Genomic DNA, 14,891 nt, shown 5'->3' on the forward strand with positions numbered 1-14,891 from the left:
TTTGCTTGCAATGCAGTTTGCTTTCATTAGAAATACTTAGAGAACACATTGATATCACTGCTCCCTCAGTTTCCTTATCAGGTTAATAAAAGACATGATTGTTTTGCTGAGGAAAGACTTTACCTATCTTTAAAGTTGGTCAGGGAGGAGAGCTATAAGAGTCTGTAAGGTTATTCTACAAAGAGTAGAACATATGCTAAAAATAACAGGACTGAATGACAAATTCATCAAATGTTAGAATAAGATGGCTGTGCTGTATAATGCAGTAGTTGCTCAGAATGAATACCTATGAGTATGAGTACCTATGATAAAATTTTGAGAATGAGTACCTATGATAAAATTTTGCCATGATGACAGAGCTGGTGTGAAGCACACACCGCAGGTACTGCTTGATGAATAAGGCTTTCCTTCTCAGAGATAAAGGATAATAATGAAAACTTTGGCTGAGAACTGGTTTGGTAGCATCAGTAGAATATACAGGAGTATTGAGGGAATCCGGGAATGTGTGGAGGGAAAAAAGAATATTAATGGTTTGACACTGAAAAATTACTGAATGGACAGAAGATAGAGAGACTTTAAGACTGAAAATTCTAGGAAATCAATGAGAATTTTGAATATAGGCTAATTGGTGCATTTTTAGATAAAGTAGTGAGAATAGCATTGTACTTGTTAGCTTGAATTGTGACAGGTGAGACTGTTTCTAGCTTCTTGTATCATATTATGAAAGGAATGATGATTCTTTTAGCAAGTGCTTTTAAGGAGAATGTAGGATATGGGAATTAGGATGGTAGGAGTAAGAGGAGAAAAGTTTGGAAATTGTAGAGGAAGGACTTATGTAATCTGAGAATGAAGCAGACCAAGAAGTATGACTGATGATCCTGGTCCTTGACTCAAAATGGATCGATGGTCCTGGTCACAGTCCTTCCCAAAGAAAGGAACTAGGACTGACTTGGTCCTTGGTCCTTTCATTTATTATAAGAGGATATATGTGTCAAAGGTGGAGGGAACGAGGAGAAGTGGCAGAACAAATTGGAGGGGGAAGGATGGAGTAAAAAAGATTTTGAGCAATTGGGGCCTGAACATACAGGAGGGTGAAAGGCGTGCAAGGAATAGAGTGAATTGGAACGATGTGGTGTACCAGGGTCGACGTGCTGTCAGTGGATTGAACCAGGGCATGTGAAGCATCTAGGGTAAACCATAGAAAGTTTTGTGGGGTCTGGATGTGGAAAGGGAGCTGTGGTTTTGGCGCATGACACATGACAACTAGAGACTGAGTGTGAATGAATGTGGCCTTGTTGTCTTTTCCTAGCGCTACCTCACACGTGCAGGGAAGGGGGGTGCCTCTTCATGTGTGGCAGGGTGGTGATGGGAATGCATGAAGGCAGCGAGTATGGATATGTACATGTGTATATATGTATACGTCTATGTGTGTATACGTTGAGATGTATAGGTATGTATATGTGCATGTGTGGGCGTTTATGTATATACATGTGTATGTGGGTTGAGCCATTCTTTCATCTGTTTCCTTGTGTTCCCCCACTAATGTGGGAGACAGTGACTAAGTATAACAGTAATAATAATAATAATAACTTAGATTTATATTTTCATATCGTAGTTTTTACTTTTAAGTTTTAACATTCATAGCTTTTCAAAAAGAAAAGTAAAAATTTATATTTTCATATCGTAGTTTTTACTTTTAAGTTTTAACGTTCATAGCTTTTCAAAAAGAAAAGTAAATTAGATTAAAAGAAAGTAAAAGATTACTCACTAGACTAGAACAAAAATACCCCACGAATGTTTCATGCCTGAAGATGTTGACTAGATGAGACACCCATTGTGGACACAGTTCTGTATCTCGGGCTTGATGCTGTCAGAGGCTTGTGAACCTCTTGCCTTCTTGTTCCACAGCTCCGTAACTTTGCCAAAAGCGGTCCAGTACAACTTCCTGTAAGATGGTGAGTCCTTCAAGGCCTTGCCAGCATTGGAGGTGGCCACTAGGTTCATGGCATGGGTGGCGCACCTTGTGTGCTTTGGCAGGACATATTCAGAATCTTCCATGGAACCAGTTGCAAATATATGTTAAATTTATTTAATTAGTATGTTTGAGGTAAACTAGAATACTTTACATGACTTATAAGAAATGAAAGAAATCAAGAAATAATTAGTAACCCCTATGTACCTTCCATTACCAGTGCCAAATCCTCAGACCTGAACAATGTCTGCTTCATTGGTCTTCCCCAAACCTCCTTCCTCTTCCTGGACCTCCTTATGCAGCTCCTCATCTGTTTGCCAAAGACACTGCACAATGAAACACACTTAAAATACTTTTTTATTCAAAGCTAAAAAAAAATGAAAAATGTAGATAATTAGAAAAGTGAAGGAATGCAAATGAGGAAATTTAAGAATAAATTTGCTTACTTAAATGCCTTGATGAAGTTGCTGCCATTGTCAGTAGTAGTCGTGCAAACCTTCGACTTGATTGTGAAGTAGAAGTGGACCTTGTACATCTCTTTCACAAGTACATCGGTGTGTTGTCTGTTGAGTCATCTACATGCTAAGACTAACGTCTCCCTGAGGAGGGTTTCCTGGTCAATCCAGTGTAGAGTCATCCCCATGAACGACCTGAAATGAAATGGATTATGGAATATCTTTGATTCAATTGAAATGTATTCTCTCTACATAATTTTCATTTGTGTTTTAAAAGCATTGTAATGAGCTAATTGAAATAACTCACTGTTTATTAGTGTTCTTTTTAATTGAAGTAAAAGTAATTCATTTCGAATTTAAGTGTACCTGTGTGCACATGTCCAAACGTCTGCTGAAGAAGAGACCCACTGTACAGAGTTGAGGATGTTCCTCAGGTGCTGCCTCGTCTTGTCAAACCTTAAAAAGTTTATTCAAAGATATGATGTGTTGTTAGGGAGGTAAATGCAAAAATTTTGGAGAGAGGGGGAAGTATGCAGTCTGTTGCGGATGAGAGGGCTTGGCAAGTGAGTCAGCTGTTGTTCGCTGATGGTACAGCGCTGGTGGCTGATTCGGGTGAGAAACTGCAGAAGCTGGTGACTGAGTTTGGTAAAGTGTGTGAAAGAAGAAAGCTGAGAGTAAATGTAAATAAGAGCAAGGTTATTAGGTACAGTAGGGTTGAGGAACAAGTTAATTGGGAGGTAAGTTTGAAGGGAGAACAAATGGAGGAAGTGAAGTGTTTTAAATATCTGGGAGTGGATTTGGCAGCGGGTGGAACCATGGAAGCGGAAATGAGTCACAGGATGGGGGAGGGGGCGAAAGGTCTGGGAGCATTGAAAAATGTGTGGAAGGTGAGAACATTATCTCGGAAAGCAAAAATGGGTATGTTTGAAGGAGTAGTGGTTCGAACAATGTTATATGGTTGCGAGGCGTGGGCTATAGATAGGGTTGTGCGAAGGAGCGTGGATGTGTTGGAAATGAGATGTTTGAGGACAATATGTGGTGTGAGGTGGTTTGATCGAGTAAGTAACGTAAGGGTAAGAGAGATGTGTGGTAATAAAAAGAGTGTGGTTGAGAGAGCAGAAGAGGGTGTTTTGAAATGGTTTGGCTACATGGAGAGAAAGAGTGAGGAAAGATTGACAAAAAGGATATATGTGTCAGAGGTAGAGGGAATGAGAAGTGGGAGACCACATTGGAGGTGGAAGGATGGAGTGAAAAAGATTTTGAGTGATCAGGGATTGAACATGCAGGAGGGTAAAAGGCGTGCAAGGAATAGAGTGAATTGGAACGATGTGATATACTGGGTTCGACGTGCTGTCAGTGGATTGAACCAGGGCATGTGAAGCGTCTGGGGTAAACCATGGAAAGTTTTGTGGGGCTTGGATGTGGAAAGGTAGATGTGGTTTCGATGCATTATACGTGACAGCTAGAGACTGAGTGTGAACGCATGTGGCCTTTGTTGTCTTTTCCTAGTGCTACCTTGCACACGTGGGGGGAGGAGTTGTCATTTCATGTGTGGCGAGGTGGCAACTGGAATGAATAAAGGCAGCAAGTATGAATTATGTACATGTGTATATATGTATATGTGTGTATGTATATATATATGTATACGTTGAAATGTATAGGTATGTATATGTGCGTGTGTGGGCATGTGTGTATATACGTGTATGTGGGTGGGTTGGGCCATTCTTTCGTCTGTTTCCTTTGCGCTACCTTGCTAACGCGGTAGACAGCCACAAAGTATAATAAAAAATGAATAGATCAATGATGAGTAATACTGATGTTTTCCGATGTATATTTATTTAAGTAATATGGATGTTTTCCGATGTATGTTTATTTGTCACTTGAAACATAAAAAGTAATACTAATGTTTTCTGATGTATATTTATTTCTCACTCGAAACATAAATTTAACTCCAATAACTTAAACCTGCATTTGCAAATGCTTATATCAGTATGGTCAGTGTGACCCTGTGAAGGTTGAATAACCAAAACAAACATATTTGTCTTTGATATGCCTAATAAGTGTCCGCTTAGACCCAGGTGTTGAAATAGTCTTTCTATGAATTAGAGTTGATATCAAGTGGCAACATGTCCACAAAGAAAGTGATAAAGTAATTAAAAAGAAATACAAATTCGTTACATTTCATCATAACTGATGGACATGAAGACTTTTAGACAAAGTTGAATGAGTGTTAATTCAGTATACTGATCTTCTCTTTAAAGAGAGCCTTGATGACCCTAGGCGGTTTAGTCAAGGTCTCCTGTAAAGTTGACTGAACCATGGTCCTCTGCCTCTTGTGGAGTTGCTTGACTGCTTCTCCCATTTCTGAGTCACTACTCCATCCTTGATGCACAGGTTGAACTGGTTATGGACTTGAGAGTGGCATCTGGAGATGTGTAGTTTGAGGTTGTTTTGGCTCTTGTTGCATGTTGAGAGTAAGTTATTGCTTGGTAGACACGACAAGCACTTGTATTCCAGGTTCTTCTCACCCTTGGGGCCCAAATATTTGTCTGGATACGGCCAAGGGTAACCAGGTTCAGTTTTTCTACTAGGAGCTCCAGTTACTAGATGTGAGGTTGAGGCACTGACAACACTAGATTCTCCTTTGCCTTCAGGTGTTGAAACATGTTTGATTTTAGTCTCGGTCTCTTTTTGAATTTTCTTGATGAAACGAGATATTATCTTTCTCCAAATAATCTTTAGTCTCACCTGAATCATTCAAAAAGATACTGTATGAAAGGATACTGTATTGAGTTGAGTTTGTTATTAAAGTTAGTGTATTATAGTGAAAACCTAAAGAGACAAAAAAAAAAGGAGAATGAAATGGACCGAAGAAGATAGGACCATCCAGATTTGATTGAAAATAGACCATCAGTCCCCATTCTGGTCCTAACTAGGTAAAGGACCAAGTTTTCCAGTCATGGTACCCATAATGGATTGAGTTTCAGGAATTTGGTCCTTTTGGAAGTCGGTCCTGCCCACTTTTGAGTATAAAAGTAACCAAAGCAGAAATGTAAAAGAAAACTGTTCATCTTTCTCTGCATGGAAAAGAACTGCATTGCAGGCTGTAGATTATATGGAATATATATGATGCAAAAAAATTTCTTTCAGTTTTGTAATACTCATTTCTTTTAATTTAGGCTTGAAAGCTTAAATGCAAATAACCTCAAGTTGAAGGTAATAAGCTTTCCATCTATGGCTGCAACAGAGAAGACCACACTGTTCCCAAACCTAAAGTGCCTGATGTTGGCTAACAACCCACTAGAAATAGTAAGTTCTGCATTTCTTGAATATTTCGTCAGCTTAAGTTTTCTTTTCAGTTTAAAGATCATCCATATTTTTGAAACCATTTCTCTCCAGGATCAGACTGCCCCACAATGTTCTTTCCTGCTGTCACGGATGAGTATCCTTTATCATTTTGTTGGTGTTTGGTATTCATGTACTAATGAATCATTTTTATATGACTTACAATTAATTTTGTTTATTGTGTATTTGGAAGTCTTACCATTTGCTTTACTCCTCATCTATTTCTTTTTGTTCCTTGATTCTTTGTTATTTTTCTTTTCATTTTGGAAGCATTCAGTATATAGGCCACCTATAAGGGGAATACACAGAGATAGGTACTAGAACGGTGTTGCCTCAGAATGACAATTCTGATTTAGGCCGAGAGGTTGTGCCACCGAGGTTGGACATCAGTTTGTCTATCTTCTGTGTTGTTGGTTCTGTCCATTGACCACAACTGATAATTTTTAGGCATGGGGATTCTGTGGCTTGTTCTTGGGGGATGGGAGTTTTCTTTTCCTTAGAGATATCATTTTTCTCAGGACTAGAAGCAACTTCTGGGTGATGACTCCCTGTTCATGATGGATATTTTGCAATCATTTAGCCCATGTACTCTGGCAGTCCTACACCTCAACCATTTCCACATTGTGAAACAGTGGTTTAGATACAAGGACAGAGAAAGTGCAGATGGTCCCCTGCATGGCCAAAACTGTTCATAGTACTTATATGGAAGAGCTTTGTTTTTTTTGAAGCACCTATAATTTGTCTCTGACATATGTTCCCTTCAGGAATTCCCTCGAGGAAGCCATGGCAAGAGAGTCTATAATTGGTGAACTCCAGTATCACTTTGCTGAGCATTTAGTGCCTCACCCTTAACAAACCGCTGGTAGACAGCAACTCTTGCACATTTTTTTCAGATGCTCCTACCTAACTACTTTTACCTCATGTGTTTACTTAGTTTTCCTGTCTAATTTTCTGACCAACTTCTTCTAACTAATAGTCCTACCTAATGTTCTACCTAATTTTCTTCTGCTAACTGAAACTGAAGTTTTTGTGGAGGGAACCAACTTGCTAGTTTTTAAGTCCCAAGTAGTGTATTACAGTACAGTAAATTAGTTAACTTAGCTTGTTCTTTTTCTTTTTATGTTATCTGAGATGGCATGGGCAGCTGAGGCAGCTCTCTCTCTCTCTCTCTCTCTCTCTCTCTCTCTCTCTCTCTCTCTCTCTCTCTCTCTCTCTCTCTCTCTCTCTCAAGAATGTGTTTTCTTCAGTTAAAGAAAAAAGGCCACATTTGTTCACACTCAGTCTCTAGCTGTCATGTGTAATGCACCGAAACCACAGCTCCTTATCCACATCCAGGCTCCACAGGTCTTTCCATGGTTTACCCCAGATGCTTCACATGCCCTGGTTCAGTCCATTGACAGCATGCCGACCCTGGTATACCGCATCGTTCCAAATTCACTCTATTCCTTGGACGCCTCTCACCCTCCTGTATGTTCAAGCACTAGTCGCTCAAAATCTTTTTCACTCCTTCCTTCCACCTCCAATTTGGTCTCCTGCTTCTCCTTGTTCCCTTCATCTCTGACACATATATTCTCTTTGTCAGTCTTTCTCACTCATTCTCTCCAGATGTCCAAACCAGCATAGAAATTCTACCCCTGCAGAATTGGATATCACTCCTCTTTGCCATTCCATGGGATTATAGATTTTAATGCAGAACTGAATTCCACAAATAGTACATTTCTCTATGCTTTAATCTGCCCCTTGTAGATGGGAATGATGTTAATGATTATAGATGGATAGGTAGTGTTGGATCAAGTTTATTTATTGATTCTGAATTACTTTCAAGATTTTCTCCTGTGAAATTGATTATTGATGTAGAAATTGTAATTATTACGCAGGAGTTCAGTTGCACCATAGGAATACCTTGATCGAAAGTAGACATTTTTCTTTTCAGTGGGAGTGTGTAGGAGAGCTCAACAGACTGCCAGTTTTGGAAGATTTGGTTATCACCTATGACGTGAAAGCCTTCCCCTATTTCCAGGAGTTTACCTTCGCTCGCATTACTAATCTCTTGGTAAGATAATTTTGGTTAAGCCGTTTACACTTTTTAATCATATGTTTTGCTGGAACTTGTTCCAGAAACAGGAACTTTTTTCCCATCTCTCATATGATTCCCATGATTCTTCTTTCTAAACCACTCTTTTCCATTCTCCTGGGGGAAAATGTAAACTTCCCAAGATCTCATGTGGGTCATAAGAGGTAGCTAACAGTGATGGGAGCAAGGATTGGAAACCCTACCCTTTTGGTATTATCACTCATCAAAAAGAGTAACAGAAGAAGGAGTGAAGCAAGGATATCTCATTGCAAGCTTGGGTTGGGGTATCTGCATGTGTGTAGGTGTAACCAAGGTGTGAAGAAAAAAGAGACATGCCGTGTTTGATGAAAGGTACCTGAATGTTCAGCTGTGAATGACACTAAGTTGAAGATGGGGAGTTGCTTTATGGTTTGAAAATGCTTAGGTGATAAGGTATACGGTAAGTGTGAGGGAAAGAATGAGGGAAAGGGAAGCTCTTTTCATAAAGATGTGGGATTGTGGAAAAGTGGATGATTGATCTTGCTAGAATGAGGGAAAGGGAAGCTCTTTTCATAAAGATGTGGGACTGTGGAAAAGTGGATGATTGATCTTGCTTTTGTATATGGTAGTGAAGAGAATGAAGAAACAAGTACTTTTTGGGAGTGGAGGGAGAGCTTCAATAAAATTGATGCAAAGGATCACATTATGGTTTTAGGGGAATCAAATGCAAGAACATTTCAAGTGGAAACAGGAATTCTTCAGCTGTATTTATGTTGTATCGTAACATTTGTTATGGTGAGCAATTTTCATTTTGAAATTAGTGTCATTTTCCTTTTAATGCAGGTAGCATGGTAAAAGGTGTGACTTAAGGTTTATATTTAGGTTGAAAAAGTATAACAAACTTATTTTGAATACCAGACAAAAGGTATTGTTGAGACTGGCCTTTCCTGCAAGAATTTTACCAAAGAACGCAGCCAAAAATTTGGAAAAGGAAACTTGAATGGTGGAATATGTCATGGAATTTCATATTTTTCAGAAATAATTAATATTGTGATGGATAAAGTAGTGACATACGTATCCTATAGAGTTGTTTATGTTGCATAATGAGAGAAGAGCATTTTTGGAAGATCCAATAAATACATGGTGATGAGAAAATGCAAAGGTATAGCTAAAGTGATTGTGAACCGTTTATTTCTTCAAATTCTCCAACTTGCTAATATCAAAATAGGCAGTACAGCAAAAGCCATACCATGGATTTTGCTCACATTGGACAAGGAAATGATTCAACCTCTTTAACAAAATTGGAAACAAATAATGAAATTGCTTATTTTTTATTTCAATGAAAGGCCAGTAGGTTGTAAAGTAGAAAATTTCTTAATTTTCCATTGTAAAGGATTAACTAGTTCTTGTAAGATAACTGAAGAAAACACATTCTTTATCTTTATTTGTTGGGTAAAGAAAGCAATATCTCATTTTAACTGAAACTAATAAAATAGTAGGAGCAGAGCAAAAGAAACTAATTACCAGTACAGTTGTATGTATTTAAGTTTGTCCTTAACTCTGCTCACAAAAATGACCTTACAGTATTTTTGTACACAGAAATACACTAACTATTCCAAAGTTACTAGATTAATTTTTATCAACATGTGGCACGTTTGGTATTGGGCAGATCGTAAAGTCACCTGTTTCCTGTCTTTCTACACTCAGATGTTTGCATAAAAATCTTCTCATGCTTTCCACTCCATTGCCTATCTTGTTTACTGAAATATATCTATGTAATTCTATTCTGCCAACCAAACCCTCAACACCTCTTTTCTTACTATTTCAGCAATCTCTTACATTAAGTGCTATGATTAAATACGACGGCACTTGTCTCAAACATTCTATTCCAGTCAATAATATGCGCAAACATTATCCATACTCACCTTCGAACATACAAAATTGTGGAAAGTATCTTGAAAAAATCATCCATTGCTTCGAGTAGTTAGTTCAACTTTCAAGGAGAGAGTCAACCTGACCACCCACTTCTGTTGCCCTCGTGGTTCATCCCGTGTTTTAAGACACTTCCTCTCCACTTTGTTATCAATATAATCCAATTGATTGACGTCAAATTGTGACTAATAACTTGCTTTATTCACATTTACTCTTAACTTTCTTCTTCCACACACTTTTCCAAACTCAGTCACCAGCTTCTGCAGTTTCTCACATGAATCAGCCACCAGCGCTGTATCATCAGCGAACAACAACTGACTCACTTCCCAAGCTCTCTCATCCCCAACAGACTTCATACTTGCCCCTCTTTCCAAAACTCTTGCATTTACCTCCCTAACAACCCCATCCATAAACAAATTAAACAACCATGGAGACATCACACACCCCTGCCGCAAACCTACATTCACTGAGAACCAATCACTTTCCTTTCTTCCTACACGTACACATGCCTTACATCCTCGATAAAAACTTTTCACTGCTTCTAACAACTTGCCTCCCACACCATATATTCTTAATACCTTCCACAGAGCATCTCTATCAACTCTATCATATGCCTTCTCCAGATCCATAAATGCTACATACAAATCCATTTGCTTTTCTAAGTATTTCTCACATACATTCTTCAAAGCAAACACCTGATCCACACATCCTCTACCACTTCTGAAACCACACTGCTCTTCCCCAATCTGATGCTCTGTACATGCCTTCACCCTCTCAATCAATACCCTCCCATATAATTTACCAGGAATACTCAACAAACTTATACCTCTGTAATTTGAGCACTCACTCTTATCCCCTTTGCCTTTGTATGTATATTTTCTATTTAAGTTTTCCTTTAAACTCTGCTCACATAAATGACTTAAACGTATTTTTGTATACAGAAACAGGCAACTATGCAATGTTACTAGATATTTTATAACTATGTGGCAGTTTTGGTATGTGGGCAGATAGTAAAAAGTCACTGTCTGGTTTGTCTACAAAGAGATTTTGCTAAAAGGCTATGGCTAGTGCTTAGCACTCATTGCATATCTTGATTACTGAATAGTAGTATGTATGTCTTTCTGCCACCAAACCCTCCCATATTTATTACTATGGTGTTCAGCAGGAATCAACAGGAATTAAGAGAGGGTATGATTAAAGTAGAGGCTGTGTTTTGTAACATTCTGATTCTGTTTAAGTAATATGGAAAGCATTATCCTGATTACTCACTTAGAGCAGTACAAAATAGGGAAGTATGGAAGAAAATTCCATCAAGCAGGGGTTAGTTGCAAACTTTCAAGGAGAGAGATCAAGACTGAAGGCACTCTGTTGTCTTTGATGGGTTGGATTCTGTGTTTTATGACACTCCATCCAGTGGTTATCAATATAAGATTTAAGGTAGAGGTAAAGGTTGATGAGGATATAGACGGCTTTGAAATGTTTAGATATGGGTATATCTAGACATGGGTATATCTAGATATGTTGGGAATCCTAAGGCATTTAGTTTTGAGGCCTCCCCTTTTTTCATGGGATCCATCACAAGCTGGTTTTGTTTTATTCAGAAGGTAGATTATGGGTCGATTAGGGATTACTACTAAAAATTTTATACAGAAAGTTTTGAGGCCAATAACCAAGGATTCAGTGCTAGACAGCCTTGGCAGATGTTTTCATTCAAAAATTGATTCAGTCTGTCTGTTATTCATGAAAATTTTGGCTCCATAAGTTGCTTTTGATGATGTGCAGGAAGTTATGTTAGCTCTTGCATTTATGAGATATTTAGAGATACTTGTTTGAACTAACCTTGATGCTAAAAGAGATGACAGATGAGCAAGGGCTAGATTGTCAGTTATAATGATCTTTGTATTGTCTGTGGAGAAGGTGGCTCAGAACTTAAAGCAAATGACAGTAGCTAAAATTCTTGATAAGCGTATGAGATAATTTGATGCTGTTTTGTTGTCGGACTTGATTAGTATGGATTCTGTTCTGGATTTCTCTGATGATAGATTATCCTTAAGACACAAAGTGTTGGTTTTACATCAGAATGATATGCAAATTTGTTTAGTAGAGATATTCTGTCCACAAACATATAATCTGTTCTTTCACATAATAACTCTTGCAACTTATTCTTCGTAGCTCAAGATTTTTCTGAAGTAAGTGCTGTGTGCTAGCTCTGCCTTTTGGCAAAATGTTAGGAACATTAGGTAGAAGTAGTCAGAAGGAACATTAGGTAGGAGACTTTGGAAACACTGTGCTAGTTTCTCTCTGCCATTGCCATTTTATGGGTGAGGCACCAAAAGGCTAAGAAATGGCTCTGATTTTCACCAGTTATGATTTTTTTTTTCTTTTCTTCATTTTCTTTTAAGGCTCCAGTCACCCCCTTTAGGGAATACCCATCAGGATAGAGGAGTCTTATCTCTTTTCAGTGAGACATTATCTGGAAGACACACTTACTAAACTAATGGGAGAGAACAGGCCTTTAGTTAAAGGCCACCATCATCCTCTTATATATAGTCACTGCTATTTGTTATATCAGCATACAGCATTTTGTGCCTACATCTGCCATGAAAATACAAATTAAAATTATGCTGAGAAGAAAAGGAAATTTAAAAAAGCTCCTAAAGCTGCATAAGTTCTTCAAACCCTTAACTATTATGAGGAAAGTGCCCAATTGTCTTGTACATCTCTCAAGAAGAAAAGCGTTTACGTAAAGTTAGATATTTTTAGTTGCTTTGATGCAGGTAAACACAATCTGGATTGAAGATCAGATTCAGCATAACATTCCAGTAAGTATGATGGTCATATAGCAGAAAGGTAAAGTGTTTTTCCATTTCTGGACAAACTGTTCAAACTCCCATTAGTAGAGAAAGGGCCAAGCAATGCTAGATCTTTTCAAGCATAACTGCACTATGCCCTTATTACTCCATACAGACTCATCATGCAAAATCTACATCCATTATCGGTAGGTTTTATTTACATTATATGTATATACAATTTTTTGCACTTTATTTCTTGTTTATATGCTTAAATTCATAATGTTTTTATACTCTACCATATTTTTAATACTTTGATGCAAAAATTATCATGAGAAATCTACCATAGAAACTCCATCACATTGTGTCTTATGGTAAAATTGGTTCCACTACTCAGGTTTTACTTGTTTCATTTTCTAAGGATGTAAATGTGGGGATATCTGTATTCTAGACTTAAACAGCATTGTGTATTAAAGCCTAACCACAATAATACTCTGGCAGGAAGCACTCTTATTAGAATGTCATTTTCCCCAGCTTTTCACTGGTGAGTTCAGAAATCCCATATGTTTAGCTTTGGTTTTACTTCAGTCAGAGATCATCCAAGAAGGTATAATGGATGGGGTGATATTCTCCCAAGGAATGTCATTGAGGATTTACAAATAGAGGCAGAGGACACTTGTTTTAAGGGTATAAAGGATGAGCTTTATTCAGATCCACTTGCAGTAAGTGTCATGAGAGTAAGGGAAAATTTAATTGGTTTTTAGACTCCCATGACCAGTCCATTTGGGCATTTTGCATGGTTGTCAAAAGTCTCAATCGATTGTGGAAAAGGAAAAGGTTATTATGGTGTTCTGCAAAAGGTTAGGAACCTATATCTCTGTTACAGGATTATGTTCAGGAGAAAATAACAAAGGGCGGAACCATCTCTGCAACAGGATTATATTTAGGACAGAGTGACAGACGAGGAAGGCAGTCGAGCAACTTGAGCCCTCGATAATGTCATTTCCCAGATGGTCACTGAATGGTCAAGGGATCTCTTTGTTAAAAGTGAGACATCACTGGGTGTTTGGTTGTAAAAGAATGAGAATTCTTGTGAATTCTTCCCATTTTTGTAAGAGGTTAGAGGGTTTAACCCTCTTCAAGTATAGCACTATCTGAATTGTTTTTGAATTTCTACCATAGTGAGAGAAATGGTTGTATACTCCAAAATCTCCTGTAATTTTTACTAAGTGTAAGATACATTTTCTGTAGTCCTTTTGTTGTATCTACAATGTTTTTATCGCAAATGAATCTGTGGTTATCATATGAAAGTTATGAGGTATAGTTGTGAATGATTTGTTTGATCCCTTTCATTTTCATGTGCTCTGTTTCTTAGCAAAAAGGTTTTTCTTGGTAATTTAGGAAGACCGCATGAATGTTTTTAGGCTTCATTATAATTACTCTTACAATACTATTTTTGATCTTCATTCTGTTCCCATGTTCACCGGCTTTTTTGTGTGTGACTTTTTTGTGTACATGATTGCTGACTTTTAAAGATCAAAGAAAACAGCCCAGATTTTTTGGACATATCTTTTTAGGTGCTAAATCGGACCAGATTAACGGAGAAGGAGAGGAAAGACTGCGAATTGTTTTACCTCAAGTCATTTAGCAGTGAATACTACAGTAGTGGGGGCAAGGAGGATGACTGTAGTGAACTGACAGAAGACTTCATCTCTAAACATCCCACATATCTTCAGCTGGTGAAAGGTAAAGTGATAGTGATGAATTCATAGAGCACATGAAATAAGTTTGTTAGAAGAGTTTATTCTTTGGTCATTCTGTACCCGTTAAGAGTTCTTCCTACTTAATGTGTTTATCTGCTGCATGTACTATCACTGTCCTTTTACCTTAATGTATAGGATCATCATAGATGGTAGATTATATGATGTTATTTGATGGAAATAGAGTGATAGGAAAAACATTAACTTATACAAATGAAGATGTCTTCCTAAGGCTTCCCTTCTGCAATTGTTTGGTTGATTGAAGTGGGTTAAATGTGATTGATATGGATCCATGTAGGTATATTGGTTGCCAATGGGTGGCATTTACCTCAAATGTCAGTATGAATAAACATATACCACTGTGCCACACAGCTCCTACATTTTTTTTTATTATTTTTTTTTTTATTATACTTTGTCGCTGTCTCCCGCGTTTGCGAGGTAGCGCAAGGAAACAGACGAAAGAAATGGCCCCCCCCCCATACACATGTATATACATACGTCCACACACGCAAATATACATACCTACACAGTACATTTTTTTTATTCTGCCTTTTTTTTGCTAGGAAATATAGTATATTCTCATTT

At 37.8% G+C, this 14,891-nt stretch overlaps 1 protein-coding gene across 2 annotated transcripts in view; it reads left to right on the forward strand.

Moving 5' to 3' along the window:
• The window catches only part of Tbce (Tubulin-binding cofactor E), a 90,468-nt gene that overhangs the window by 38,922 nt on the left and 36,655 nt on the right, over positions 1–14,891 (forward strand). For both annotated transcript variants that reach the window (XM_071689875.1, XM_071689874.1), the window contains exons 8-10: positions 5,607–5,736; positions 7,706–7,825; positions 14,124–14,292. In XM_071689875.1, the coding sequence (XP_071545976.1) occupies positions 5,607–5,736; positions 7,706–7,825; positions 14,124–14,292 (419 nt within the window). The remainder of the gene's footprint in view (positions 1–5,606; positions 5,737–7,705; positions 7,826–14,123; positions 14,293–14,891) is intronic.

Source organism: Panulirus ornatus, chromosome 47, assembly GCF_036320965.1.
Source record: "Panulirus ornatus isolate Po-2019 chromosome 47, ASM3632096v1, whole genome shotgun sequence".
Classification (NCBI taxonomy): Eukaryota; Metazoa; Arthropoda; class Malacostraca; order Decapoda; family Palinuridae; genus Panulirus; species Panulirus ornatus.